The sequence below is a fragment of the Bison bison genome, unplaced genomic scaffold (assembly GCF_000754665.1).
Source record: "Bison bison bison isolate TAMUID 2011002044 unplaced genomic scaffold, Bison_UMD1.0 scf7180017864452, whole genome shotgun sequence".
NCBI classification, from domain to species: domain Eukaryota; kingdom Metazoa; phylum Chordata; class Mammalia; order Artiodactyla; family Bovidae; genus Bison; species Bison bison.
In genome coordinates this window covers 3,454,455-3,481,355 of record NW_011495014.1, presented here as the reverse complement: position 1 = coordinate 3,481,355, position 26,901 = coordinate 3,454,455, and the positions used below count along the sequence as shown (strand labels likewise).

At 40.6% G+C, this 26,901-nt stretch overlaps 1 protein-coding gene across 1 annotated transcript in view; it reads left to right on the top strand.

Annotated features, from left to right (window-relative positions):
- The window catches only part of CSRNP3 (cysteine-serine-rich nuclear protein 3), a 105,199-nt gene extending 94,519 nt beyond the window's left edge, over positions 1-10,680 (top strand). Inside the window, exon 5 of the mRNA XM_010858947.1 lies at positions 99-10,680. Within this exon, the coding sequence (XP_010857249.1) occupies positions 99-1,151 (1,053 nt within the window). The 3' untranslated portion in view covers positions 1,152-10,680. The remainder of the gene's footprint in view (positions 1-98) is intronic.
- Positions 10,681-26,901: the final 16,221 nt, after the last annotated feature.

Genomic DNA, 26,901 nt, shown 5'->3' with positions numbered 1-26,901 from the left:
TTGTCATCCCAGATTCCAAGGGTTTGCCGTGAGGTACCGGATTTTGATTTGATTTGTTAAGAGTTCCAGGGGGCCTAATCTGTGTTCTTCCTCCCAAGGTGGATCGAATGTCTTTCCCCTGTGGCTGCACTAAAGAAGGATGTAGTAACACAGCAGGTAGAATTGAATTTAATCCTATCCGTGTCCGGACTCACTTTTTGCACACAATAATGAAACTCGAACTGGAGAAAAACCGAGAGCAGCAAATCCCCGCGCTGAACGGCTGCCACGGGGAGATAAGTGCGCACGGTAGTTCCATGGGCCCGGTGGCTCACTCCGTCGAATATGCTCTCGCAGACAATTTCGAGATTGAAACGGAACCGCAGGCTGCCGTGCTGCACCTGCAGTCGGCCGAGGAGTTAGACTGCCAGGGGGAGGAAGAGGAGGAGGAGGAAGAGGATGGCAGCAGTTTCTGCAGCGGAGTCACGGACTCCAGCACGCAGAGCCTGGCCCCCAGCGAGTCCGAGGAAGAGGAGGAGGAAGAGGAGGAGGAGGAGGAGGAAGAGGACGACGACGAGAAAGGAGACAGTTTCGTGGAAGGTCTGGGTCCCCACGCCGAGGTGGTTCCTCTTCCTTCCGTCCTTTGTTATTCCGATGGCACCGCCGTCCACGAGAGCCACGCGAAGAACGCTCCTTTTTATGCCAACTCTTCGACCCTCTATTACCAAATAGATAGCCACATTCCAGGAACTCCCAGCCAGATGTCTGAGAACTATCCGGAAAGAGAGACTGTCAAGAGCGGTACCCTCTCGCTGGTGCCTTACACCATGACCCCGGAGCAGTTCGTGGACTACGCCCGGCAAGCCGAGGAGGCGTACGGCGCCTCCCACTATCCAGCGGCCAACCCCTCCGTCATCGTTTGCTGCTCCTCTTCGGAAAATGACGGCGGCGTTTCCTGCAATAGCTTATATCCCGAACACAGGTCCAGTCATCCTCAAGTGGAATTTCACTCATACTTGAAAGGCCCCTCCCAGGAAGGGTTTGTCTCTGCGATGAATGGTGACAGTCACATTTCAGAGCATCCTGCTGAAGATCCTTTGAGCCTTGCAGAAAAGAGTAGATTGCACGAAGAGTGCATCAAATCGCCTGTGGTCGAGACTGTCCCTGTTTAGTAGTTTAAGTTATTCTAGGACCAACTCTTCTCCTATTTAAAGCACTGTATTTAATTGGATTTCCTGGGCTCGTTGTGGTTTCAACTGAGGACCAAGAAAACTTGGCCCGTGGTGAAGCTTCCAGACTGTATTTTGTTTTCTCCTTTCTAGCTATGCGACTGTGCCATTGCACAAACGCAATCTCTATGAGGATTTTAAATGATTTCAGACTGTTTTGATAGAAAATGCTAATTTTAAAAAAAAGCATATCTCACAGTTGCCTACCTGTCAAACTGTGTGAAACCTGCCAAGCTGTGTAGATCAGAGCTCCAAGTTTTGGATTATCGGGCCTGTGCAAGATTGTTAACTGAGACTGGGAAATGAGATTTAGAGTCCTAATTTTCAATATATCTGAAGATGACGGTGACTTTTTAATGTAAAAGTTATTATTGTAAGAAAAAGATTTAATTGCCCCACGTGTATTTTATTTATGGTAGCTAGAAGTCATGTTCTGATGAAAACGAACTGCAGCATGTTCTTTTCAGCTGAAGATGCATAGTTAGTACCACCGAGCATGCCCACATGGATTGCCTCTGGAATCCATTCACGTTTTTATGATCATGTCTGATCAGATTTGCAAATACTTTCTTAAGGGTGAAATAGGCCTATTTTTGCTATTTTGGACAAACAAATGAGTCTGTATGTGCAGGTCCTTACACAGTTTTCTCTAAAGTCAAGAGTTAGGACAATCCTCTGGTGAGGGCCTAGTTCATTGCCCTCCCTCAGCTGACTCCAGAGATGGAGGTAGAAGGTATTATTGCCTTTCTTTTTTAAACACAGCATCATCTTGGTTCTTAGCTTGGACAGCACCTTCAAACTCTACTCCCCTGCATCAAAATGCACTTTAGTGCCCCTTCATGGTACCTTGTGAGGGGTGGGGACTAAGAACTCTTTGAGATGAAAAATTAAAAACAAAAAACATTTTTAAAATCTGTAACTATTATAAGGTTCATAGAATTAAATAGAGGAATCAATCCAATGATACTTTATGAAGGAAAAATGACCTGTTTTCCTTCACCACTCTCAAGACCTAACTCGGTCAAAGCAGAGGAGGCTGAGAAAACACGGAAGAGACAAAGCCTCAGCAACCAGCCTTTTTCTACAGCGTGATCAATCCGTCTCTACAAAAATGAGTGTTTAATGAAATTTACACTTAGTGACTAGCTGACTGAAGTGGGGGCCTCTACCCAAATACTCAACTAGGCCTTACTTTTCTGAAGCATTTTGATTTCTCTTGCCTGGGACAATTAGCAGAACAGTCCAGAATGCATTGAATACTTTCTAATTACCTCATGTTCTCTTATAAAAGGGGACAGATAGAAATAAAACATGCACTCCCCACCTTTAGATTATCTGCACTTGGTTCGTCGGAGGACTTCTAAGATCCTGTTTTCCTGTAAATTAGTTTAGGTAACTAAATAGTGTGTTCTAACTTTTTAGTTCCAATGCAATATGACTATGCTAAATCTGTTTCATATTTTTGACCTTCTATTGTTATGTCATTTCACATTTTATGCCTCTTTGAAATGTGGACATGCCTTGCTATTCAGTGACTGCATCACTACTTATTTTTTGTCTCTTAGACTTGGGTGTTTAGAAATATGGATATAAATACATTGTAGATCTCAAGTCCTTAGAAAATACTATTTTATTTCACTGAATTTAAAAATGTTTGGTCTAGAGAAAGTCCTCCAATGGAAGAGTTTCTACTAAGACTTGACTTGGGGAAAACATGTTTACTTGGCAGCTCTTCCACTGTGCAGTTGGTTACAGCCCCTACTCTACCCCCACAATGAGCCAACCCAACCTTAGAACCATTAGTATTCATATTAAAGCAGCTTTGGGCTGGTCTTTATGGAGGTAGCAGTAATGGGGGCAGGGATGCTCCTTTTGAATGACAGGCCCTTTGGGCTATTCAGATTGGGGTTTTGCTCAAATCTTGATAGCATATCTCATGTTGTCTGTAAAATTACAGTTTTTAGTGCTTGATCTCCAAATTTTTCCCCCTATCAATACAATCTAAAGAGCACAGGCCCAAAGAGAAAATGACAAGACACTATTGTTCCTTCATTTGAGCACATGAAAAATCCTGTGTGCCATATTGATTAGACCATTGCAAGCCTTTGAAATAGTTACTTACATGTGAAGCACTCAGCGTATGCTTGGAACACAGTGCGGCAGAGTGGGGCAGAGGTGTCTCTGTGCAGAATTGAAGGGTAGAATGCCAGTCTAGATTCTGAAAGGATGGATATTTAATTCAGTTCAGCTTTATTTTCACAAGAAGGTTGACACCTACTTGTTTATGTTGGACGGGGACTCTGTTTTGTAGCTTCATTTCCAAAAAGATGCTTAATCTAGAAACAGGAAAACAAACAAAAAACAGAGCTTTCCCCCTATCTGTCTAATTGGGGTCAAAAGTCACTGCTACACAGGATTAACCTTCCAGCCAAACATTCATATATATTTATAACCTAACCCCTAAATATTGCCTACATACACAGATTACCTATGAAAACACTCGCGCACATGCCTCCCTCAACACACACAGTAGGTATAATACCACACATCAGAGAATGACAGATTTTAGGCCAATAAGGAGTACTGAATTTTCCCTACCCTAGCATTTGGTTGGGTTTTATGATCTACAACTGTGGTCTGGAAATGAAGATGATTTTTAAAGCTATAGTTTAAATATACTGGTTCAAGTTGTAAATGATACTAATGGTAGAATCATTTCATTGTTACTTTTTCCCAGAAAAGCTGAGAGAGCACAGTGTGCCATTTGACTTTTTTTTTTTTTCCATTAATAGATCATCTATTCAACAAAAAATGCCCACATGCCAGGAAGGGCTACAGTTTTTCTAAGCATTTTTAAATGGGGACCAAGAGCTGGACGCAGCCAGTGGATTCTTCAGATCTTTACACGGAGACACAGTAACCTGACCTGCAGCTGTTGTATTACCCCCGTAGTCTAGCTAGCCAAATTATAGTCTTGTTTTGACACACGGCTTTTTAGTCATTCACTGTCAATGGCAAAGCTTCGTGCTTTAGTCACTGTTGTTTTAGCACCAGCCCTCTACCTTTTATTAGGGTTTAATTCCCAGTTATAATCCAGGCCAAATTGATTTGCAAGTCAAGTGGCTGGAGCAGCTTGCATTTCCTTTGTCATTCTAGGCTTCCTCTGGGAGAAAGAAATCAATCAAAGAGATTTACTTTTTTCCCTTCTCTTGATCATTGATTATTTAAGACATCAGTAAAATCCATTTGTCTTCTGTCTTTTGGTTAATTGAAGAATATGGTTACTTTCTGAAAGCCAGTGTTTTCTTTGTGGTGAAACAGCATTTTTCCCAGAGTGCCAATCACATATAAAATGTGAAGCTAATATTTACTAATTAATTTTATTATTAAAATCTTCATAATCATATATAGCCCAGCGATACCTCCCCCAATAAAAACAATAAATTACAGAAACACTGGTCACACATTAACAAAGGAAAAAGGAGATTATAAATGATTATGTTCTTTAAAATTGTATCCTCTGACAGATGATTTCTAGGCAGAATTCTGGTTTGGTTGTCATTAAGCAAGGAAATGAAAGATTTATTTCTTATTAACTGATATATCACTGATTCTTTGGTTAAACTTCTGAGATTGTTGTACAAGTCAAAATCCTTTGGTTGAAAGATTTATTTCTTATTAACTGATATATCACTGATTCTTTGGTTAAACTTCTGAGATTGTTGTACAAGTCAAAATCCTTTGGTTTTAACATATTTACAATGTGTTTATCAATTCTTTCTTTTAACAAATATTTATTGAACATCTACTATGTTAGAGGAACTGTCCTAGGTGGTTAAAAAGAGGGGGAAACACTACAAATTCTAAGGGATTATGATAATGATGAAAAGTGGAATGAAATAATCAAACCTCATTACAGTCCTTTTAAGTTATGACTTTATAAAGTGATGTTAGAAAAGATGACATCAATTCTTGTCTGATTACATGAAAACTGCAACTAAAAAAGATACTTCTTTTGCCTAAATTAGTAGAACTCACTGGATCCTCGTACTTCCCTCTCTATCTGAAAGTTATGAATTAAATCTGGCCACAACTAGAAGAACTTAACCCAATGAAAAAGAGATTTTCACATAATTGCTTCTTTGGTGTTAGACCTAGGTAAGTTATACTAAAGTTATACCAGCACTCCTACCAGACAGTTTCAAAGGCAGGTTGACTCACACATAACCCAGGAAACCTTTCAGGAAACCTTTGAAGCCACAATGTAGAGCACCATCACTCATTTCTGTTTACAAAGAGCCTATAAAATAGCTAAGCTTGAGTTCCTGGTTCCAACAGCATTGCCTTGCAGCTTGTAGAAAACAGGTCACTCGGCATCCTTACTTCTAGCCAGGGATTACAAACCATTGAATTAGCAGGTAGAAAATCGACATCCTCCAAAGTTAAGAGACTACCCTTGTAAAAGGTGCCACGAGACTTCCATTTCTCCAAATACAGACTTAATCTTTCTCTTCAAATGGCATCTGCTCCTTGTTGTCTCAAGATAGTTCACAGTTTATTATTGTAGTCGATGTAGAAAATACCAACCTTAAATGGGAACTAGCTTCATGCTTTCAAAGGCAAGACAACTATAATTCAAAACTAAGCTATGAATTCTTACCATAACCAACACCAAAAACTAAAGCCTTAATCACTCTTGCATTTGCAACTACTGATTACATTATTCATTCTGAAATCTGCTAACTTGTGCTAGAGTAACTTAAATGCCTAAACCGATTGCCACAGCTCTGCGCAAGTGGCACAGCTCATCAGATGTTTTCTGTAGCACTAAAGAATGTAATTGACTTAATTTAACTGAATATCAGCAATTTGAAAACTCACTAGAATTATAGAAATTTTGGGTGGGGTGAGAATGGACTATAAGCTTAAAAAGTTATGGTATCTCCTAAGAATCAAAGTTTGAGCTGAGCTGAGAAACTATAATTTTATTTTACTAGAAAAACTGGATTCATAAATGGCAACCCCAAACCTAGAAGTTACAATGTGGGCCCTCACAGCCCAGTTGGTGTTCACATCTGTGACCTACTATTCCCATCAATTACATCTAACTATCTAAAAATAATTTGATGCTTTTAAAAAAAAATACAGAGCTACAGCATGATAAAAAAAAAACTATTTTAAAGATGTAAACACATTTTATATTAAAAAGACTGATAGATTCTTGTCAAAAGTTATGAATATGGAAATGAAAGAGCTCTTTAATATTTCACCTGCCAAATCTTACATTGAATGTGATTATTTAAAACAGTTGTTTCTGGTTTTATTTCAACCCCTCTCCTACAAAAGGGAGCAGGAGATTCCTCCCTTTATAACAATGCAAGTATTTTGGGTTTTTTCTTTCTTATCAGAAATTCAAATTGAAAAGCTTGACGTGACCTGGGTTTTACTTGATAAGCAGCCCTGGGGTTAGTCTAACTTTGCGCTGTCTGGATAGTAAGTGTAATAATGCCTTGATTTCTGTATCCTGGCAGTGGTGATTCAGACAGAATGATGGGAAGCAGGAAGGTCTTTACAACCAGATTCAAAACCTAAGCCAGTTCATTTTTATATACAGTTTTTGTAATCTAACATATAGCCTGTGATTTTAGTAAATTCAGATACTTAGTACATTCATGGAAAATGAATTTCAAAGATTTAAGTCAGGTTGTTGACTACTTTCTTTCACTTGTGATAAATATATCACTATACAGGGTAATTGTTTCCACTTGATACTCTATACTTGCTTATAATTCAAGAAAAGCCAACTCTAGTGTGTCATTTTATTTCATCTCATAGAAGCTTCTGGCAGAACTGAAGTTTCAAGAATGTAGAATTTATGTTGGATAATGCTTGTATTCAGCATACTGGTGATATGTTGGATAATGCTTGTATTCAGCATAATGGTGGCATTCCTTTCTTTGCATTACTCATTACCATGGTGATAGTCAGCTCAGTTCAATGACTCATTCTAGTGCCGTGTGAGGCCGCTTAAATATTTTTAAGCTAATATATATTGATTAGAAGGGTTTAGGAGAAGACAAATTTATGATAGAAATTAGCCTAGCCTTTGTCTAAATTAATTTATGTGACCTGTTTGAATGACTTCAGTTGTAATTTTGGAATACTTCTTTGTTAGATATTCTCCTTTCTCTTGTGGCTTTCTCCCAATATTTTTATCTGGCTTAGCAGGATATTGCAAGTTATTTATTAATGAATATTTTTAGAAGGGAAATTGACTTAGAAAATATCTCTTTAAAAATTGTCTAGGAGCTTCTATCACCTAAGCTCTTTATCTCCTGCCATGTTGCGTAGGACCAGAAATGACCTTGTCAGGGGTGTGACCTCCTAATATGGTTTGTTGTTGTCTCGAAGTAGGGAACCTATACAAAATAAAATTGAAATTTCTAACTTTGTAGCAAAATTTATCCAATTTTGTTTTGTTCCTTCTTTTTATGTTGGCCACCAAGCTTTTCTCCTTAGCCATAAATAAAGCGCTTATCTTTAAAAAAAATCCAAAGATCTATATATCATTTTGAAAAGATACTTTAACATGAAAGAGAAAGAAGAAATGAAATGAAATCCTTATCTGAATTCTTCTAAAGAGGAAAAACCCAAATATCTAAAACTAGAATATAAATTGCCCAAGGTTAGCTGTTGTTTTATTTTTAATTTAGTGTTGATCCTTGAATGTTTTAATGATACCCAAATGATTTCTGAATATAATTGATGTTAAATTTTAGTAGTTGGCAAAGTCATTTCGTCTTTACCATAACCAAATAAGGTTCACTGCCACAGGTTACTGTCTGTCTTGATTCATTAGGCACTAGTCATGCCAAACGGGTATCTCAGCATAGTTTCATCTTTTCAAAGATACTTAAGATGGCCAACTGTGTGTAAATAATGGAAAGTTTGAGATTCTTCTGTATTCTTCAAATTTTATAGCCCTGTGGCTCCAGAGGTCATCTAACTCATCCATCTACCTCTAGGGAAGACTGTCACTCAGGCATGCTCTAAAGGATAGATACCCATCTATTCTTAACATCTCTGGGGAAGATGGTTTCCTTAGCAACACAATGCAGTTCTCTTAGGCTTTTCTCACAGTAGGAAAATGTCTTGGCCTGTCTTTGTGAACTAGGCACCTGGCAACAGATGTGGTGATTTGGGCCATTGTCCTGGGAGCCTCAGAAAGTTGGGTTTCCTTTACCTTTGGTGTTTGTTACATTTGATGATTCCCTAAGACTCCTAAGAAATCAGAGTTTTAAAAATAAAGATGTGGATATTGGGACAATGTTCAGTAACTTGACCTGCTCATGACAAATATTGCTATAGTTTTTGGTTTGTTTTTATCTTCTTTTTTGTTTTGCCACTGCTATATCAGGAAAAGTGACTGTTTCAGATCCCCAGTGACAGATATCAGAACTAGGATCAAGTGACTCCGCTTTTAAACTGCTCAATTTTCTGAGAAGTTACAGTTACAAAAAGGGAGCATTTTCTCCCTTCTTGCTTCCAAATAGGTACTTTCGCATTCATCTTTCTATACCCTAAAATGACAAAGGAGAATCTCTACTTTTCCCACGTTTTCTGGGGAATGGACTGGCAATGGAGAGTCTGGTGTGGGATAGAATGACTCCAGAGAAATTACTCAGCCACCATTTGATCCCAGCCTTTGTCCCCATGTTCTGGAAACAGTGGCTGCTTGCCTTCTCAGGGTTTCACACAATAATTTTAAAATGTGTTGTCCTGACAAGGCCTGAAAACAGAAGGAGGAGTCCAGGAGGGTGGTGATTTTTTTCTGATTACATCGCTTGATCCAAGCACCACCTGCAGAGAGCTTTTTCTGTTTGTTCAGAGTTGCCTCCAGCTTGGAGTTAGAACTAGCAGGAAAATAAGGAGCACCCTGGAAATCAATTTCTCCTCTCTCTACAGGATTTTTTCCAGTCTAGGTACAGCTGCTTAACTCCCCCAACTCAGATGATCTTGTGAAATGACAGCCACATCCATGTGGTTTCTCCCTATAAATAACATTAGGGGAAATAACCTTTTTTTGCTTTAAAAAAACAAAAAACAAAAACCCTATATATTGCTTATGTAAAGAATGTTGAATCATTTGGCCCATGTTTTAATTGACTCTAGACACCTCTTTGGAAATAAGTCTGAGGCGTAGTTTGTGAAACATGTTTCAAAAGTGTTTGATGTAAAATAAATGCTAGACATTTACAGTACAGAAATAGTTTTTAAAAAAATGTAGATTACAACTCTGTTCCTAAGAACCTCAGCCTTTATTGTGTCTTAGTAAAGCTGATCTGCTTTCATTTTAGTTTATTGCATTTCTGGTGTAATAGCCTCTTAAGATAGAACTATTAATACATATGTACTGGTTAATGCCTGTTAATGCAGAAAATGGCACTTTGTTCTTTCAGTGTGTTTCCCTCAGTGTCACAGGGTATAACAGTTTGATAGGAAAAGGTCATCTGACATTAGTCAAAAATGCATTCTCCCCATTTAAAATGTGTATGTATAATTGGTTGCATAGACAAATGTCACCTTTTGCAGTATCTTTACCTTGATCATAGTCTTAGACATCAACTGTGTGTCCACTTTCCAGCTGCCATAGAAATTTGGTACATTTGCAAATTCTGGTGAAACTTTGTGAGCTGAATGTAATGGTAGATCAAATGATCCAAAGCACTTGGGTGTTATCCTTCAGTCTACATTGAACCATTCGGACATTGGGAATGGTCTTTACACAAGGGAAGTCTTTTGAGAGTATTTGTGGGGTTTTTTTGTTTCTTATCTGTTGGATTTCACTGGCAAAAAAAAAAAAGTAATCTAAACACAGTGGGATCAATTCACCATATAACATTTTCTATATTGTGATTGGTTTTATCTTTTTGTTGACTCTTATTATGACCTTTACTCAATTTCAACAATATTTCAATAGATACTTTATTACTGTTATGCTCAATATAATCACTTAGAAAGGTTGACGGGAAGAAAATCAAACTACAAGTCATACATACCTTCACTTTACACTAAGACATCATGTTGTATGTCACATAGTTTCTAGATTGATTTCTCTTGTGTATAAGTTATAACATCAAAGATGCCAAAGGGTATATGAAATAAGCTACAGTAATAGTCAACAGAACTTAACCTGGACCTTATGTTGTAATAATTTATTCATATTAGCTGTAGTCTTCTGTATTTATATTTTCAGTATTTATTATGAATGACATGGAAATTCGTGTATTTATTGTGGCTTTTTATTGCAGTGTGTATATATATATATATATATTACAAATAAGCATTTTTAAGTCTTATCCTTAAGTTTCTTTTATTAGTGGCACTTGTATTATGCTGTACTTTTTATTATATATTGTACAAATATCTTGTCCATTTGTTTGCAGCAGAGTAAAACCAGTTTCTAAATTGTATCTACTGTTGCATTTTGTGTAAATCTTTTGTTCTCACCTTCAAAGCGGTCACACACATACAAGAATACCTCCCTCCTTCGGTATAACAGATATATTCCTGAAAAGTTGTGTGTGAAGCCAGTTCCTGTGAAATGACTCAAAGATGTGCTAACTCTACTGTGATTGATCTCTAAGTGGAGATGCTTAATAACATTTTTCTTCCTCAGCTGTATTCAACCCTTTCATCAAGTAATGACATGTAAACAAATATGAGGGCCAGAAAGGAACTTCCTATTCCAGTGGAATTGGGGAGGATACTTTTAGCAAGACAAATCCAGTCTTTTGTAAGTAGTATCCTGCAATTCACATGTTTAGCAGTATTAGTGTTTTGCTTTGCTGGAAGCAGAATCTGTGTGATTTGGTATTTAGAATATGTACACATAGGTACACATACATGCCTATCTGTTTAATCATGCTGACTCAAGGTAACCAAACTTCTTTTTATTGGCAGTAGAATGAAGAGAAAAGAAAATGGATCCTTCCTAATTTCCTATTATGTACAGGTCACTGTCTTCAAACAACTTGTTTTTCTTACATTTGAACACTAGATCTATATTTTTGAAAGTTAAATCATAATATGTGATTGATCACCCCGAACACAAATTTGATCATGTTGCTCACTTACTTAAAAAATCTGTGGAGTTCCTTTCTCATTGTTGACAAGATAAAACACAAACTCTTTGGAATGTACCCAGGGTTTCCCTAATAGCTCATCTGGTAAATCTGTCTGCAATGCAGGAGACCTGGATTTGATCGCTTGGTTGGGAAGATCCCCTGGGAAAGGAAAAGGCTACCTACTCCAGTATTCTGACCTGGAGAATTCCATGGACTGTATAGTCCATGGGGTCGCAGAGTTGGACATGACTGAGCGACTTTCACTTTTGGAATGTCCCCACGAGGTGATGTAAGATCTGGGTACAGCAAATCTCTCTAGCTGTTTTACTTGTCAGACTGTTTGTTCCGTTGCCCACAGACAGACTGCTTAGACTTTGCCTTTGCTGTTTTTGTTCAGTTGCCCAGTTGTGTCTGACTCTGATAAGTCGCTTCAGTTGTGTCCGACTCTGTGTGATCCCATAGACGGCAGCCCACCAGACTCCCCCGTCCCTGGGATTCTCCAAGCAAGAACACTGGAGTGGGTTGCCATTTCCTTCTCCAGTGCATGAAAGTGAAAAGTGAAAGTGAAGTCTCTCAGTCGTGTCCAACTCTTTGCGACCCCATGGACTGTAGCCTACCAGGCTCCTCCATCCATGGGATTTTCCAGGCAAGAGTACTGGAGTAGGGTGCCATTGCCTTCTCCGTGTGTCTGACTCTACTACACTATTTTTTCTCTGCCTCCTCCTTTGCCCAGAATATACACCCCACAACTACATCCTGACAGCACAATTCTAGTGAGTACTTATTTTTTGAACAAAAACTCAAATGCCCCTTCAAACTTCATGCTGCCTTTCTGAATCTCCTTGATGGCCTGCTCTTTCATGGTAAATGCAGATGCTACGGCGGGGGCGCTAGTGGTAAAGAATCTGCCTGACAGTGCAGGAGACGCAGGAGATGCAGGTTCCATCCCTGGGTCGGAAAGATCCCCTGGAGTAGGAAGTGGAAACCCACTCCTGTATTTTGCCTGGAAAATTCCATGGACAGAAGAGCCTGGTGGGCTACAGTCCCTGGGGCTGCAAAGAGTCGGCAGCCTACATGACTGAGTAACAGCACAGCACTTCAAGTCTCACTGAATTTATTTACCTATTTACTCCCTCTACAGGACTCCCTGAGAACCAAAAACGTGTCTTTTTACTCACCATGTCCTTGGCATCCAACTTAACACCCAGAATATAGTAGATGCTTAAAATATGTTTACTGACATATGTTCAGTACAAATCTGAGTGGTGCATTTGCAGGAGTTCAGATGAAGGAAGGATGGCTGTCTGAAAGGGTGGAGATGGTGTCAGATTCAACAGGAGGAAGAAATTTTACAGGTAGGGGACATCCAGATTCCAAGATGTGGGATGGCTTGAGGAGGGACTGAGTCAGGACCAGGTCACCCCCTTCTGTGCAGGGTAGAAAGACGCTGCTAAGAGCAGATGATATACCTGGAGGGACAAATGAGCAATCAGATGAGGAAAATCTATTCAGATATTGCAAAATTCTGAAGACTAGTCTGGAAAGTCTTCCTTTTATCCTTAGGGAAGGAAGGAAATCTTGAAGGTATTAGAAGAGGAGGTTCAACCAAGTAAGAGTGATGCTTAACAGTGTGAGAGCACAGTGGTTGCAGGATGCAGACAGTTTGGGAAGATGGGAATGCCAGAGTAGAAACCTTCCTTGTAGCTACTGAAGTCACTACTCATTCATCAAATCATTGTCAAGGGCCTACTATGTTTAGGACATTTTGCTAGATTACAAGGGGGCAGCATGAACAAGACAGGTCCCCTCCAGACAAGCAAGGACAGGGATCCAGACAATTATGGCAAAGAAAAGGTTGGTTATTTGAAAGCCTGCTTGGGTGAGAGAGATTAAGAGCAGCAAAAAGATGATGAACTGAAGACACTACAGGTGGAGAATTTAAGTGAACAGGGAAGAATTCAAGTGAATAGATACATCATGAACAGAAATTAGTGTTACAAGGAGGTGTGTTCATTTTGGACAAGGAGTGTTGCTGGAATACTCAGTGAAAATACCAAATGGACAGAAGGAAATATAAATCTAGAGCTTAGATAAAGATGCGAGATTGAGAGTGAAAGGGTGTTTAAAGAGGTAACTGAAGAGAGAGAATGAGAATGGTACAAAGAAGAGGACTGAACCTCGCAGAGCCTGGGGTTGCAGGCTGTGCTGTCCAGCAGAAATGCTGAGATGCAGTTTAGCAACCAGGATTTTCCTTAGGAACTAATGCTTGTGGAAGCTTGAGGAGGACACAGGTAAGGGGGAGATCAAGCTACAGAGCAGATCCAACAAAGCCCCAGCCAGCCATCCCCAGTTGGGTGCTCTGGACAAGAAAGGGCTTCTCCAAGCCTGGGGGCTGAAAATGGTTGGAACTTTATACCCACCCCACAATCAGTCACTGAACATGGTCCCCCGGGAAGGGAGTGCTCTGGGGCAAGTTGGTCCTCTGTAGTAGAAATGCCCCAAAATAGAGCTGCACGCTGGAAACTGTTCACTGAGCACTCTCAGAAGCTGGGGAAGCCCTACCCTGGAGGGGAATTCTTAAAGGTGACAACTCTGTGTCTTTCACAGACCACAACTCAGACCCACTTCTTCATTTAAGTTTCAGGGAGCAGGCCCTCTGGGATTCAAGAAAACTTAGAAGAGCTTGGTTAGTAGAATGAACTACAGCTTTTGCCACTGTGGATGGTCTTAGAACCACCCTGATACGCATCATCTCCCTCGTTCTCTGTACGTTCTACTTTCTCCTCAGCTTCAGCAACCACTTCTGCTAATCTCAGTGGCTTCCTTGGTGGTAAGACCCAGGCCCAGGAGGCATCCTAATGGATAGTTCTTCCTGTTCCCACTGTATAACAGTAAACCCATCTCTTCCTAATGATCAAGATCAATTACTTCTACTAAGATGGCAACTCTTCTCCCTGCCCCAAATGCCCAGGCAGCAGCTTACATTCTATGGGAATCTTTAGTCCCCTGATAAAAGTGTGCCCACTTTGAGAACTGGGACCTCCAGCCTGGCAGAGCCTATAGAGTTGTGGAACAAGATGCAGAGTTTTCCCCAGTGGGTCCTATTAAGTGGGGCCACTTCTGCTTTCACTCTATGGAAGAAACGCCTAGGTTCCTAGACCCATGTGTTCTTTCTACTGGAGATGTAATAGTATATAAAGATCCAGTGTATAGACTACATAACCCCATCCTATAGAATTTCACCTCCAAACTTGCTCTCCAGCTGCACCTTTAGCAGGCTGGTCAGCGCTCTGTCCAGTCGGCAGCTTCTGCGTCCATAATATGGCCAGGGAAAGCTCATAATCACAACCCCACTACACACTTCCTTTCCTATAAGTTAGCTCACTGTTCTGATATGGTGTGATAGGGGGTCTCATATGAACAGATTAAATATACTGTAAGCCTTGCAGCTAAGAAAACCAAAATCAGACTTGGAATATATATATATATATATATATATATATTTAACTTAGAAGCAAACAATAGCAGCAATGAAAAACAACCTCTTATCCATCTAGGATGTAGGAAGTCCAATGTAATTAATCTGCCAATAAGTGTCTGGTTAGACTTCTGTAAAAATAGCATCATATCGAGGGCTTACCATATTGAGTCTCTGTTGCTGGCATTTTGCAGTTTGGGCAGCAGTGGTGGCTTTATCTACCTTGGTAAATGGGAGGCTGTGCTCAAGGGGCCAGCATAACTTTCCTGTCTCCCACTGCTGCCCAGTTCACGGGCCTATCATGGCAGCACTGAAGTAGACAATGGCTGAGGCTCACTGCCGTGAGCTGGCCAAGTTTTTCTGCCTACATCAGCATAATGTGAGCCACAAGGGTGAGTTCCACATACAACTTTACGTTTTCTAGTAACTGCATGGAAAATAGTAAAAAAAAAAAAAAGATATTTCAAAATACTTTTATTCACCCTGATATTAAAAAAACATTTCAATATGTAATCAACAACAACAAAAAACATTTTACGTTCCTTTTTTGTACTCCTAAATCTTTGAAGTCCAGTATTTTCACCAACAGCATGTTTCAGTTTGGACAAGCCACATGTGCACAGTGGACAAAGTAATAGGCAGCATGGGTCCATAGTGCCGTCTCATGGCCCTTCTGCCGTGGATGCTGTCTGGTCAGTGTTAACATGAAACACCATAATCCTCACACTGTGTGCCCACTCTCATATGCCCACCCGCATGATCCTACCCCAGACCTCCTTTTTCCTAATCTTCTGATCTCTCTCATCTCAGGGCCCTGACTTATCAGCCAGGCCATGCACTTCAGTTCATGATCCATATATCTTAACAGAGCCATTTTCCCTTCTACAGCAGAACAGCCAGGCACACCACTGATGCTCTGCCCATATGAAATGTCTTCCCCAGCCACTATCTTTCAAAACTAACCTTAAGTGACACCACCCTTATGGCAGAAAGTGAAGAAGAACTAAGGAACCTCCTGATGAAAGTGAAAGTGGAAAGTGAAAAAGTTGGCTTAAAGCTCAACATTCAGAAAACAAAGATCATGTCATCCAGTCCCATCACTTCATGGCAAATAGATGGGGAAACAGTGGAAACAGTGGCAGACTTTGTTTTTTTTGGTCTCCAAAATCACAGCAGATGGTGACTGCAGCCATGAAATTAAAAGACGCTCACTCCTTGGAAGGAAAGTTATGACCAACCTAGACGGCATGTTAAAAAGCAGAGACATTACTTTGCCAACAAAGGTCTGTCTAATCAAGGGTATTGTTTTTCCAGTAGTCATGCATGGATGTGAGAGTTGGACTATAAAGAAAGCTGAGCGCCAAAGAATTGATGCTTTTGAACTGTGGTGTTGAAGAAGACTCTTGAGAGTCCCTTGGACTGCAAGGAGATACAACTAGTCCATCCTAAAGGAAATCAATCCTGAATATTTATTGGAAGGACTGATGTTGAAGCTGAAGCTCCAATACTTTGGCTACCTGATGCGAAGTGTTGACTCATTTGAAAAGACCCTGATGCTGGGAAAGATTGAAGGCGGGAGGAAAAGGGGATGACAGAGGATGAGATGGTTGGATGGCATCACCAACTCAATGGGCATGAGTTTGAGTAAACTCTGGGAGTTGGTGATGGACAGGGATGCCTGGTGTGCTGCAGTCCACGGGGTCACAAAGAGTCAGACACGACTGAGCAATTGAACTGAAATGAACTGAACCCTTGAGTGAGGCTGAAGAACAGCTGCCATGCGTTTTGAACTTATATTGCATCTACTTTCCAAACAAAATTCAAGTTTTTTTCCTCCTCCATAAGGAATGGACATAAGGAATCCTCCACATGGTAGAAGGGTGAGCTGAGTGAGAGGTGCTGGCACAGAGATGGAAGATGGGGCTCCCTGTTCATGCAGCTTCCTATACCTTCCAGTCTGGTTTGTGCTTAGCCCCAGTCTTTCTGCTTTGATTTTACCATGGATCACTGGTAGCCCTGCCTTATCTTTAGACTTAGTGGCTTTGTTGGAACCCAACTTCTGAGATCTGATTCCAAAGGCATGGTCACTTGGCATCCCCTAGTCAGGTATTTAGTCTCTACCAAGCCTCAGGAATATATTGAGTTTTTTTCAAAAGGCATGTAAATTACCACCACAAATGGCCACGCCTTGATGCACAGGCCTGGCTTGTGATTATACCACAGGTGCTTGCCCTAACCTCCATACCACATCTTTTGCCATCACCTCTGATGTCATAGCTTCTGCCACACTTTGACACCGCAGCCCGGACTTGCTACACAGACCTTGTGTGCTCTGCGTTCACTCAGAGATGGCAGTTTGTCCCGTTGTCCAGTTTATGGTCAGAGCAGCATTCCCAGGTGTGCAACACGCTGCCTCCAGAACCCAGAGTCCTACTGGGTACTATGCTTCCCTTCTCATGGTAGGAGAAGCAATGACTTATTTCTACTGTGAAGGAAATGTCTTGGAATGCCCCAGGCCACAGGATCCCCAAAGATTATGCTGATGTGGCAGGCTCCTGAGTCTTCAAAGGGTTTATCTTCTGCCCTTTAGAGCACCTAATGTCTCCAGCATGCTGACCATTTATTACTCACCTGGCCTGATTTGCAGAATATCAGAGATGGGGTGGTATTAACTGCAAGATGTCCAGAGAATCAATATCTCTTTGCACTATATTATGACAAAGTACAAAACTAAATGTATATTGTCACCCAATCCACATGAATGCAAACAATTTCACTTCTCTTTTCTGGTTGGAAGAGAAAGGAATACATTTTCCAAATCAATGACCTCACTCACATACCTGAGGTTCATTAGCCTTCTCTAGCAAACGTTCTTTCTATCTTACATAGCAACTGCAATTGCAGCAGCCGCTTGGTTGAATCTGCAATGATCTATTCTCATTTTCCAAGATCTATCTGCATTCTACGGGGACTTAAGTGACTTAAGTGAAGATGTGATGGGACCTCCACCCCTGGACACATTAAGGATAAGACTAATTTTCACTATCCTCCCTGGAATGCAATCTTGTTTATTTTATTTTACTTTGATTAGAGGGAGGGGGAAGGAACAGTTTCAGAGATTTCCTCTTGGCCTTCCTCACTATTATAGCCTTTATCCCATAGCCAAATGTCCTGTGTAGGGACTTCATGTATACCAAATATGCCAATCCCAATTATGTGATCTGAGACAGGGGAACTGACCACTGGTGGATCTACAAACCTAGTGGACTTAAGCCAGCCCTGGACTAGGACTCTGTTTATTTTCTGGTTCTTACAGGTCCCCTCTTAAACAGGAGGCTCATGGTGAGGCTTCAACTCTCCAGATATAGTCAAGTCTAATGCAGCATCAAACAGTCCTTAAATGTTGGGATATTCCTCTTTCCGTGGTGCACAGTCATCTAAGTAAATGGTTGTAGGTCCCATTTTAGGAGGACTGGGGGAACCATTACCATATAGACTTGTATGATACAGTTGGGTCCTTCCTCCTCCTAGGGACTTAGCCCCTTCTTGGGTCAGTGCATCCTGAATCTGAAAACTAACTCAGGTCTGGAAAATGGGCAAGAGCTATTACGATTTTTTTATCAGAGTGATTGCCTTTAGGCTGTTAGTCATCTATCCTAATTTCTTGTGATGGTATAAAAGCTGCCCATCTATTTTGTCAGTAGATACACCAGTATCTATGAGCCATTTCCATAGCTCTCTGTGTCAGGACCCTTTCCTGCTACTCTGACTCTGACATTCATTATGATAAGTGCAACCTTCTGGCTTTTAGCAGTTAGGTGCCACTACCTGTCCTTCATTGTGTTTGAGTTCCGCTAACCCCAATGGACTACCACCTTGGGCATCTGTGGTGCATATACCATCAGTGAAGGGCAAGTGCAGCTCCAGAATCCCATCATATTGACTACTTTTTTTGAACCATTTCTTATCAGACTGGATTTTAGAGAAACAGACTCTAAAATGGGGGTTGACATGCAGATATTTATTAGGTATTAATACCTGTAGAATCAAAGAGGCCGAAGGAATTAAACAGAGGAATAAATGAAACTGTGATGTGAACTCAGTACAACCCACAGGGAGCCCCAGAGCCAATATGGCCCATGGGAATTGTCCCCTAGTGAACCAAGGACATCAGGTCTTTAAGCCCACCGTGATCAATCATTGCATGTGAGTACCCTGGATTGGTCATGCTTTTAAGCAAGGCATCTCTCTGTAACTGAGGCCCTCCTTGAAAGAGAAACAACATCAGCCTGACATGAATTGGAATGGGACATTACTGTGTCCATCACAAACTCAGGATTCAAAAGAAGGAAGTGAAGACGTGTAACAATTAAGAGCTAAACGTAAAGTGTTGGACTTAGATTTAAAAAATGAACACTCCCCCTACACCACCACCCTGATACCCACCCACGCTGTGAAGTGCTGGCTTCAGTTCTGGTTACTGCAGTTTAAGAACATCCACTTCCTGAACTGTATTCAGAGAAGAAGGATCAGAATTGTAAAGAGACAAAAAACTATAACGAAAGAAGTCTGCTTAAAGAACTGATGTTTACACTACATAGAAATTTTCTTTGGATACCTAAGGACTCTTGAAATCATCCCCTGTGGAATTAACTGCCAAGTCTCAGTTCAGTTGTCAGTCGTGTCCGACTCTTTGTGACCCCATGGACTGCAGCACACCAGGCTTCCCTGTCCATCACCAACTCCTGGAGCTTGCTCAAATTCATGTCCATCAAGTTGGTGATGCCATCCAAACATCTCATCCTCTGTCATCCCCTTCTCCTCCTGTTTTCAATCTTTCCCAGCATCAAGGTCTTTCCCAATGAGTCAGTTCTTCGCATCAGGTGACAAAAGTATTGGAGCGTCAGCTTCAGCGTCAGTCCTTCCAATGAATATTCAGGACTGATTTCCTTTGGGATGGACTGGTTGTATCTCCTTGCAGTCCAAGGGACTCTTGAGAGTCTTCTCCAATACCACAGTTCAAAAGCATCCATTCTTCGGCTCTCAACTTTCTTTACAGTCCAACTCTCACATCCATACATGACTACTGGAAAAACCACAGCTTTGACTAGACAGACCTTTGTCAGCAAAGTAACGTCTCTACTTTTTAATATGCTGTCTAGGTTGGTCATAGCTTTTCTTCCACGGAGCAAGTGTCTTTTCATTTCATGGCTGCAGTCACCATCTGCAGTGATTTTGGAGCCCAAGAAAATAAAGTCTGTCACTATTTCCATTGTTTCCCTATCTATTTGCCATGGAGTGATGGGACCATCACCTCCACTAGCTTTGTTCATAGTGAAAGTGAAAGTGAAGTCACTCAGTCGTGTCCGACTCATTGCGACCCCATGGACTGTAGCCCATCAGGCTCCTCCATCCATGGGATTCTCCAGGCAAGAACACTGGAGTGGGTTGCCATTTCCTTCTCCAGGGGATCTTCCCAACCCAGGGATCGAACCCGGGTCTCCCATGTTGTAGGCAGATGCTTTACCATCTCAGCCACCAGGGAAGTTATGCTTCCTAAAACCCAGGCAGAAGTTTTCATAATATACAGAAAGTAATTGTAATAATTAAAACCAAGTAATAAAGCAGTGCAGGTATAAGTCAGCCAGATGAAGGAGTGAAGGGGTGTTTCCAGTCAAGGCAACTGTGCCAAGTTCAAGTTCACCAAACATAAGACCACAAGGGAGTGGCAGAAGGGAGAATGAACATAAAGTCAACACCAGCTTATCAAGGTCTTTGTCATACTTAGGACTTTGGCTATAAAGCAGTAGTGAGTTTTATTTCACTTGGAGTTTTAGAAAAGTAAGTCTGACAGCAAAATAGAATGGATTAGGGGAGATGTACAAGACAGGAAGCAGAAAACCAATTAAGAGTAGCCATGATCGATGGACCCGGGTCTTGCTCATCATGGTATTTGCAGTAACTGGCATTGTGGTTGCATATGAGGAGAGCCTCAGAAAATCACCATCAAATGAGTAAATGCTCAAGCCAAGTACAAACATTCACCTGAACTAAGACAGTGGCCATGAGAACAGACAGGTGGCAACTACATCAAAATATATGTCAAAGACTGAGTGAAGAAGAAGGGAGAGGAAGGAGAATACATAGATTTCCTCATTTGTGTCTAGATGTATGCTTGCTCTAGTCAGGAAACACTGGAAGAGGGGTAACCGGTGACAAGGAAAGAAAAGAAAGACTGAATTCTAAGGTTCATCTAATAATCTATGATTAGGAGCTACCTTTGTTGAAATTTCTCGACAAAGTCTCCACTGCTAATGTGCTTTCTTATAAGCGTTTTCTCTGCACAAGTTCCCTATGATCAGCACCTCCCTGTCAGTATGGAACAGCCTCTGCCTCTTTGTCAAGCTTTCACTAGTAAAGCAGAGCAGCAAGCCAATTACTGGGATCATTCAGATGAAAATTTTACTTTTGCCTGAATTAGCCAGAGAATTGAAGCATAAATGGACCTTTTCACTTGACTGATTGAGATAATTGCTTCACTTTTCTAGGGGAGACCTATAGCTGGGAGGCTGTGTTTGGTCACCAAAACATGTTTGTAATATGCATTATTGACTTTTCTTGAAACATCTATGTTTGGCTAGGTGCCACATACTCAAACGCTCTACCTCGTCTCTTGAGTTATCAGAAACAAATGTGGAGAAATACCATACCGGGAATATTCAGTGCTTGAATTCTTTCATTCTGGGCCAACCTGAAAACACATGCACTCAGGCCTCCAGAAGAAGTAAAATAACATTGAGGGGAGTCTGGGAGAAGGCAGCAGGGCAGGAGGTTGGCTCAGTGGATAAGATGCTAGAAGTGAGAATTAGCTCCAGGTGCATGGAGACAAATGGCTTTTCCTGAAAGACGTGGGTAGGTGGACTTGAAAGAAACATGCAATTTACATTTATTATTGGAGAGTGAGAGGAGTTGATAAAGAGACCTGAGTAGGGGCAGGCATTAAAACAGCAGGACTCAGATCAGAGCCTTTGGCCTGGTTCCTAGGTAATAGAAGCTTTTTCTAACAGCGTGGGACATGGAGAAAGAAGGATTCCAAAGAAACAGCACAGCAGCTGAGCATTTCTACAGCATTTACTATCTGATGGCCCCCCACTATGACAGCCTGGGAGCTCACAAAGCGTGGTCAGTGATGACCTAGAAAATTCCCTGAAGAGCAAGACGGACATTAGAAAAATCCTCACAAACGTTCATTCTAGGAGGAAATGTAATGTGTTCGTAATTACTTTGTGATGGCTCCCCTTACTGGCCAACAGGCAGAACGTCCTAGATCCTGTTCTAAAGAGAAGAGGGAGCACACACACTGCCAAAGCATCCTCATTAACTTCTAAGTTAATTGCATTGGAAAAAAAAAAAAAGTTCTGATAAAGGAGATTTATTTTCTGAGGATCAAGATAAAAGGAGAAATTTCAGCCATGGTATTTATAAAATACATCAGAATCATTCTTTGTTTTTTATATTAATGATCCCCAGTGGACGTCTAGAGTCCAATGTTAGGATTTGTGATTATAAAGGAATACAATTGCTTTTAACATTTTCATTTTTAAACTTTTATCAGATCAGATCAGATCAGATCAGTCACTCAGTCGTGTCCGACTCTTTGCGACCCCATGAATCGCAGTATGCCAGGCCTCCCTGTCCATCACCAACTCTCGGAGTTCACTGAGACTCACGTCCATCGAGTTGGTGATGCCATCCAGCCTCTGTCGTCCCCTTCTCCTCCTGCCCCCAATCCCTCCCAGCATCAGAGTCTTTTCCAATGAGTCAACTCTTCACATGAGGTGGCCAAAGTACTGGAGTTTCAGCTTCAGCATCATTCCTTGCAAAGAAATCCCAGGGCTGATCTCCTTCAGAATGGACTGGTTGGATCTCCTTGCAGTCCAAGGGACTCTCAAGAGTCTTCTCCAACACCACAGTTCAAAAGCATCAGTTCTTTGGCACTCAGCATTCTTCACAGTCCAACTCTCACATCCATACCTGACCACAGGAAAAACCATAGCCTTCACTAGACGAACCTTTGTTGGCAAAGTAATGTTTGTCTGCTTTTGAATATGCTATCTAGGTTGGACATAACTTTCCTTCCAAGGAGTAAGCGTCTTTTAATTTCATGACTGCAGTCACCATCTGTAGTGATAGTTAAATAAAAACTATTTGAGGTGATGGATGAGGTGCACACACAAGTACACACACACGACAGAATTGATATACATAAATGAGTTGCATTTTTTGAAGACTATATGCTTAAAATGAGGAGGTTTGGTTGTTGTTGTTATTCAGTCGCTAAGTCATGTCCGACTCCTCTGCGATACCATGGATTATAGCCCACCAGGCTCCTCTGTCCATGGGATTTTCCAGGCAAACATGCGGAAGTAAGTTGCCATTTCTTCCTCCAGGGAATGTTCCCAATCCAGAATGGAACCCACATCTCCTGCGTTGCAGGTGGATTCTTAACCACTGCACCACATGAGAAGCCCCATAAGGAGGCTGTCATTGTTCAAAACAATCTTGAATTTTTTTTTTTCGCTTTATTATTTGGACTATAACTTTGTGGCAAGTATTAACACATTACAAATCTATTTGGCATTTTGAAACATCCATAAATCATTCAAAATCAACTACATTACTTCATGAATGAGCTGGTAAACTTAAACAACTGTGTCTAAAATAGTAAAAATAAAATATATGTTTTCCACATTATTCCCCAGGATTTCCCCCCAAATAATCTTCAAAAGGTTAAATAATGTACTAACTATATATCACCTACCTTTCCCATAGGCTGCATATGTGTTTTTTTTTTTTATTTAAACATAAGGACTGGAGTATTTTATTTTAAAAATTAAATATCTATACATTAAATTAAAATTTTTAATTCAGTATCTATATATCCTGGAGGAGGAAATAGCAACCCACCTCAGTATTCTTGCCTGGAGAATCCTATGGACAGAGAAGCCTGGTGGTCTACACTCCATGGGGTCGCAAAGAGTGGGACAGAACTGAACCGACTAAGCATGCAGCATCTATATATAGGTATCATCAGATGTCTTTGTGTGGATTTTTTCATCAAGGAGTATGAATAGAGAAATTCAGTTGCTAGTGCAAGGCTAATTTTTTACTTTAAACCAAGACTAATAAATTTTGCTGGTAAGATAAATGATATTGGCATGGAAGTAATCACACTATTAAAGTGATTTTTTTCATTTACACTGACCAGTAATAGATTGGGTACTCTTGAGATGGACAGTTTACATTGAAATTGTTCATTCTTATTAGATTTTTCACTCTTCTTTTTTAAATTTTTGCATATCCACTGTTTTAGCCAAGAGATTTGAAAATATTTTATGTTTAGCATCAAACAAGCTTCTAAATCTCATTGGTTTGAAACCTGGTCTCACTTCAGGTCCATCTTTAATGGGGGGGAGGGTACTCTGCTCCAAGCTGCCCTCAGCAGGTTCCATGGAGCCATGGAAACTTCTAGCATCTGAAACATTGCAGGCAGCAGGAAAAAGGTGGTTAATTATGTACTGATTCTTAAAGATTTCTGGCTGGAAGTCACATATTAGTTCCAGGACCATTGCATTGACCAAAATAAATCACATGGACAGAAATAGAATTGCATTTTACTTCCTATTATCTTAATTGACTTCCAACAAAGATAATTTAATCTTTCATAGAAACAAAGGGGCTTGGTAATGATATCCTACTAAGTGCTTGGAAAGAAAGCAAACGCTGAACAGTACCAATAACTACCACAGTTAGCCTGAATGAGAAATGTCATCTTAATGCAAGGAAAAGGGACACCACTTCTTACCTAAGGATCAAATACAGCAACAAGCATACCATGAAATTTATGTTTTGATTTTTTAACAGAAAGAGGCTGAACATTACATTTGCTGATTAGATTTAATGCCTGAAATTTTTTCCAAGTCTTACTTTTTACTGCAATAAATTGTACTTAAATTGAGCTCTCTGGGGATTTCACAGTGATTGATTGATTAGACTGTGGTTAAGGCCACTCAGCGTAAGTGTGAGGTGTGGGGCAACCGAGTGAGAGCAGCTACTTTCAGGGCTTCAGCCTTCATCTTGAGCGTTGTCATGGTGACAGCTGCCAGCAGGAACCCACTGGGAGCCTAGTAGGCGCACTGACTGCCAGACCTTTGTATCAGACGTACCATCCCCAGCCTTTCAGACTTAAGCATAATGAACTCTTTAGCCAGGGTGTTTCTGCTTCCTGTCCTAAGGGATGGTTTATTCTCGCTTCAACTGTCAATTACCGGATGTCAATCCAGAAAGACAAACTCTATTTTCTCTTTCTTCCTGTACTCTTCCTCTCAGCTTATTCTCATAGCACAGCCCACCCTTTTCCCCAATATATAGTTGAATAATTAACAATTCTTAATTGAGCAACCTTAACATATAGGTGCTCTAACACAATGCTGATGATGAAAATGCTCTATGCCATTCAATACAGCGGTCACTGATCACATGTGACTTCTCAGCACTTGAAATGTGACCAGTACAACTGAGTCACCAAGTTTTTAAAAATTACTTAATTTTAGTTCATTTTAATTTTATTTCAAATAGCTTCATATCGCTAGGTACGATTACACTGAACAGCGTGGTTCTAGAATCATATTTAAGTCCATGGAGTTGTACCACCTACAGCTGGCCAGAGAGTAACCATCCTCAGCATCTCCTTCTCATTTGAAGTAGTGAATTATCTGCTCTAAAGCATTTTATTGCTACTGCCACATAAGCTGTGCCCTGCCCTGTACTGACCTCCTCGTTGCTTGTAAATTTAATTATGTAGCCAAAGAAAGAGGAGTAAAAGGAAATACGATGATTTGGGCCATTACAGGTAATAGTCAGCTAGAAGCACCCCTTTATAACAGGAAAATTGTTACTGTTTCTAATTACTATATTAGCCACATTACTGTGATTCTGCAAAGAACTAGGTTCCAACTAAAAGCCGTCAGTTCTACCCTCAGAGTTTAGGCTAGTCAACTGTATTATTTAGGGAAGACACACAACAGAGGGGTTTTTGCTAAGAATTTCTCCTCTGTATAAAAAGGGAGATAATAATATTTACTATGTGTGAACTAACATGACAGAGACTTTATTTAAGTCTCATTTATTCCTTTTAACAAGTCCACAAGTCAAGATTTATTATGCATAATATACAGAAGAGGAAACTGAAGCTTAGAAGGGTTAAGTAGTTAAGATTTCCCAGCAAGTAATTGGAAAAACCAAATGTCCTTCCAACCCAAGTCTGTCTCCAAAGCTCAAGCTCTTTCTACTAAATATTATTAGAATGTTTCTATACTCTCTTCCAACTCTTAATTATCACTAAAGTGGGTGCCATGAGTTTAAACATATTGAATGAGCTTTGCACACAAGCAAAAAGAGAATTCTTAACTGTACTCCAGTTTTAAAAACACTAGAATGGGGGCTTCCCTGGTGACTCAGTGGTAAAGAATTTATTTGCCAATGCAGGAAACATGGATTTGATTCCTGGTCCAGGAAGATCCCATGTGTCCTGGAGCAACTAAGCCTGTGTGCCACAATTATTGAGCCTGTGCTCTAGAGCCCGGGAACCACAACTACTGAAAACCGTGCACCTTACAGCCCATGCTCCACGACAACCAAAGCCACAGCGATGAAGAAACCCACACATTGCAACTAGAGAATAGCCCCCACTCACGGCAACTAGATAAAAGCCTGCACAGCAATGAAGACCCAGCACACGCAAAAATAAATAAATAAAATGTTATATAGATAATATTTTTTACATATATATATATGTATATAAACACCACTATAATGACTGCAACTATTAGCTACTTCCCAAGCTGGACCCATCTAAGATGCCCTAAGTCAGTCACTTTGAATCCTTGCATCAGGGTTCAAAAGGCTTCTCTCCTGGCAGGTTATGCCATGGGAACGTGGTACTATGCAGGGCATAGTGGGGCTCCTGGAACAAGGCCTTTCTTGTCCACCATGTCTTTGGTTATAGGAAACAACCTTCATTCAGCCT